The following is a 2,500-nucleotide window of genomic DNA, read 5'->3' on the forward strand; positions in this document are numbered from 1 at the left end:
ATATATAGGACATAAAGTGAGTAATTAAATCGGAAAATATAGAAATGAAGTGAGTAATCAGAACCAGAAATGCGATCTGAATTCCACTTGATAACCTAGTTAAGCATGCTAGTAATAGTGACTGATGAGGTAAGGAGCTTAGTAAGAAAGGAAGTGAGTAAATATAAATATAAAGTGAGACGTCAGTGAGCAAAATATGAGTGTAATAACATTGATGACCTGGTTAAATGAACAGATAAATAGATGATATCGAATACGCATTATTCTCAATGAATAATATTCTCCATAATTAATAATTCTCAATACATGAATAAAACGAATGAATAGATAAGTAAATAAACAAATAGATGAATAGGTTAAATAATTATAATCGTGTTTATGACGGTCAAATAGTTTTTAAGTAGTTTCTAAAGTACACAGAGATGTTCAGATCCCTCAGAAGAGAATTCAATCCCTTTTATTTTATTTAGAATAATTCATCTATTCAGAGAGTTTTTCTCGTTATTTTTCCTTATTTGAGTATGATAATGCAATAAAATGATTGATACTTATTATTACTATCTATTTGTCTTTGAATTTGATATTTGTTTCATTTTTATTCTGATATTACAATAGAACCACGAAAGAAAAGCATAATATCCGATGTGGGAGAAATTGTTACTGTACGGATATTTTCACAGTGAAAGAATACGAGTTTACTGCGGAAATTGGTGCAGAATAATTAAATATAAGAAGAAAGTATGTGAAGAAATACCAAACATACTGATAATCATACGAATTATTAAAAAGCACTCTGTTAAATATAACTGCAACCCTTTGTAACGACATTGGACATCAACAATCAAAATAAAATCGGTATGGGACACTTTTTAGCACTAAATTACATATTACATGTGTATCCCAACATTTTCCACCCCTTTATAACTCTTTCCTTAACACCTCCATTTTCAGGCATAGTTGTAAGCTGGGCTGTGATTGGTCAGGCAGGTCATCACCACATCAACAACCAACCAATGGCGTACGTTCAAGACCTGTTTGAATCTCGCGGGCTTTTGGTCGACGAAGAAGCCCAGGAAAAACTGAGGGAAAATTCGCAACTTAAACATTACAAACACGTTTTTGTTTTTAGGCTGGCCCGTGATAGGACTTGCTGAATGGGAATTGTCTGTCTTTGATATGGTGGTGACGGATGGTGGCTCTATAAATGTCAGTCGTTCTTAGATTTTATTCACTGGATGTTTTTGAGTTGGTTTTGTACTGTTTCCCCAAAACATAGCTTTGTATTTGTTTCGCGTGCTTTATCCTAATAAAGACCTTAAGGAACTGTGATACTCTTTCAATTCGCTTCATAAAAATGCAAATGAAATAATGGTACCTTCAATATGGGTTAGATAAATCATTGCTCACTCACATGAACACAACACACACACACACACACACACACACACACACACACACAGACACACACACACACACACACACACACACACACACACACACACACAATAAATATATATAAATATGTATATATATACATACATACATATGACGAGATCGATATTGATTCAATATTTAAAAAGTGTCAAGTTGAAATTGTAAAGATGTCTAGACGGAATATATATATATATTTCTATTATTTTGTATTATTTATTATATTATCTTAACGGCATATGAGCATATAAAAATTTAGTGTTATAAACAATATAGAAAATAATAACTATACTAATCTCTAAATGGTTGGTTTGAACTGTCATTTTTAAGATGGGTTTCTGCTCTCCTCTCAGGCAGAAGGTTAAATTGCTTAATAAATTGGTTTTACTCAATAAGGTTTTATTTGCAAAATACATCTTTGTATCTGTAATAAAAAATGTGCTCTCTCTCTCTCTCTCTCTCTCTCTCTCTCTCTCTCTCTCTCTCTATCTATCTATTTATCTATATATAGATATATATATATATATATATGTGTGTGTGTGTGTGTGTGTGTGTGTGTGTGTGTGTGTGTGTGTGTGTGTGTGTGTGTGTGTGCGTGTTTGTGTATGTATGTTGAAATTTTAAAATATGTATGTATGCATGTATACTGTATATATAACGATACATATATATGTATATATATATATGCATATATATACATATATACCTATATATACATGTATACATATATATTTGTGTGTATATGTGTGCGTGCGTGTGTGTGTGTGTGTGTGTGTGTGTGTGTGTGTGTGTGTGTGTGTGTGTGTGCGTGTGTGCGTGTGTATCCATATATGTATATATATTTATATGTTCATCTATCAATCTCTTTATCTATCTATCTATGTACGAAAAAGACACGATAGATAGATAGAAAGATAGATACATACAAATAAATATAGATAGATATTTCTGTGTCCGCATGTAAGAGCACACATGTGAGCAATGATATGTGAGCAATATATGACCCTCATAAATGAATCTAACGTGGAAATTACAGATATTAAATCTCTATAAAGTAATGACCATAAAT

General features: G+C 31.8%; 1 protein-coding gene across 1 annotated transcript in view; it reads left to right on the plus strand.

Annotated features, from left to right (window-relative positions):
- LOC125028884 overlaps positions 1-1,327 on the plus strand; it is an 11,353-nt gene extending 10,026 nt beyond the window's left edge. Inside the window, exon 7 of the mRNA XM_047618473.1 lies at positions 952-1,327. Coding sequence (XP_047474429.1) covers positions 952-1,154 — 203 coding nt within the window. The 3' untranslated portion in view covers positions 1,155-1,327. The remainder of the gene's footprint in view (positions 1-951) is intronic.
- The last annotated feature ends 1,173 nt before the right edge of the window (positions 1,328-2,500 follow it).

Source organism: Penaeus chinensis, chromosome 1, assembly GCF_019202785.1.
Source record: "Penaeus chinensis breed Huanghai No. 1 chromosome 1, ASM1920278v2, whole genome shotgun sequence".
In the NCBI taxonomy this organism is placed as follows: Eukaryota; Metazoa; Arthropoda; class Malacostraca; order Decapoda; family Penaeidae; genus Penaeus; species Penaeus chinensis.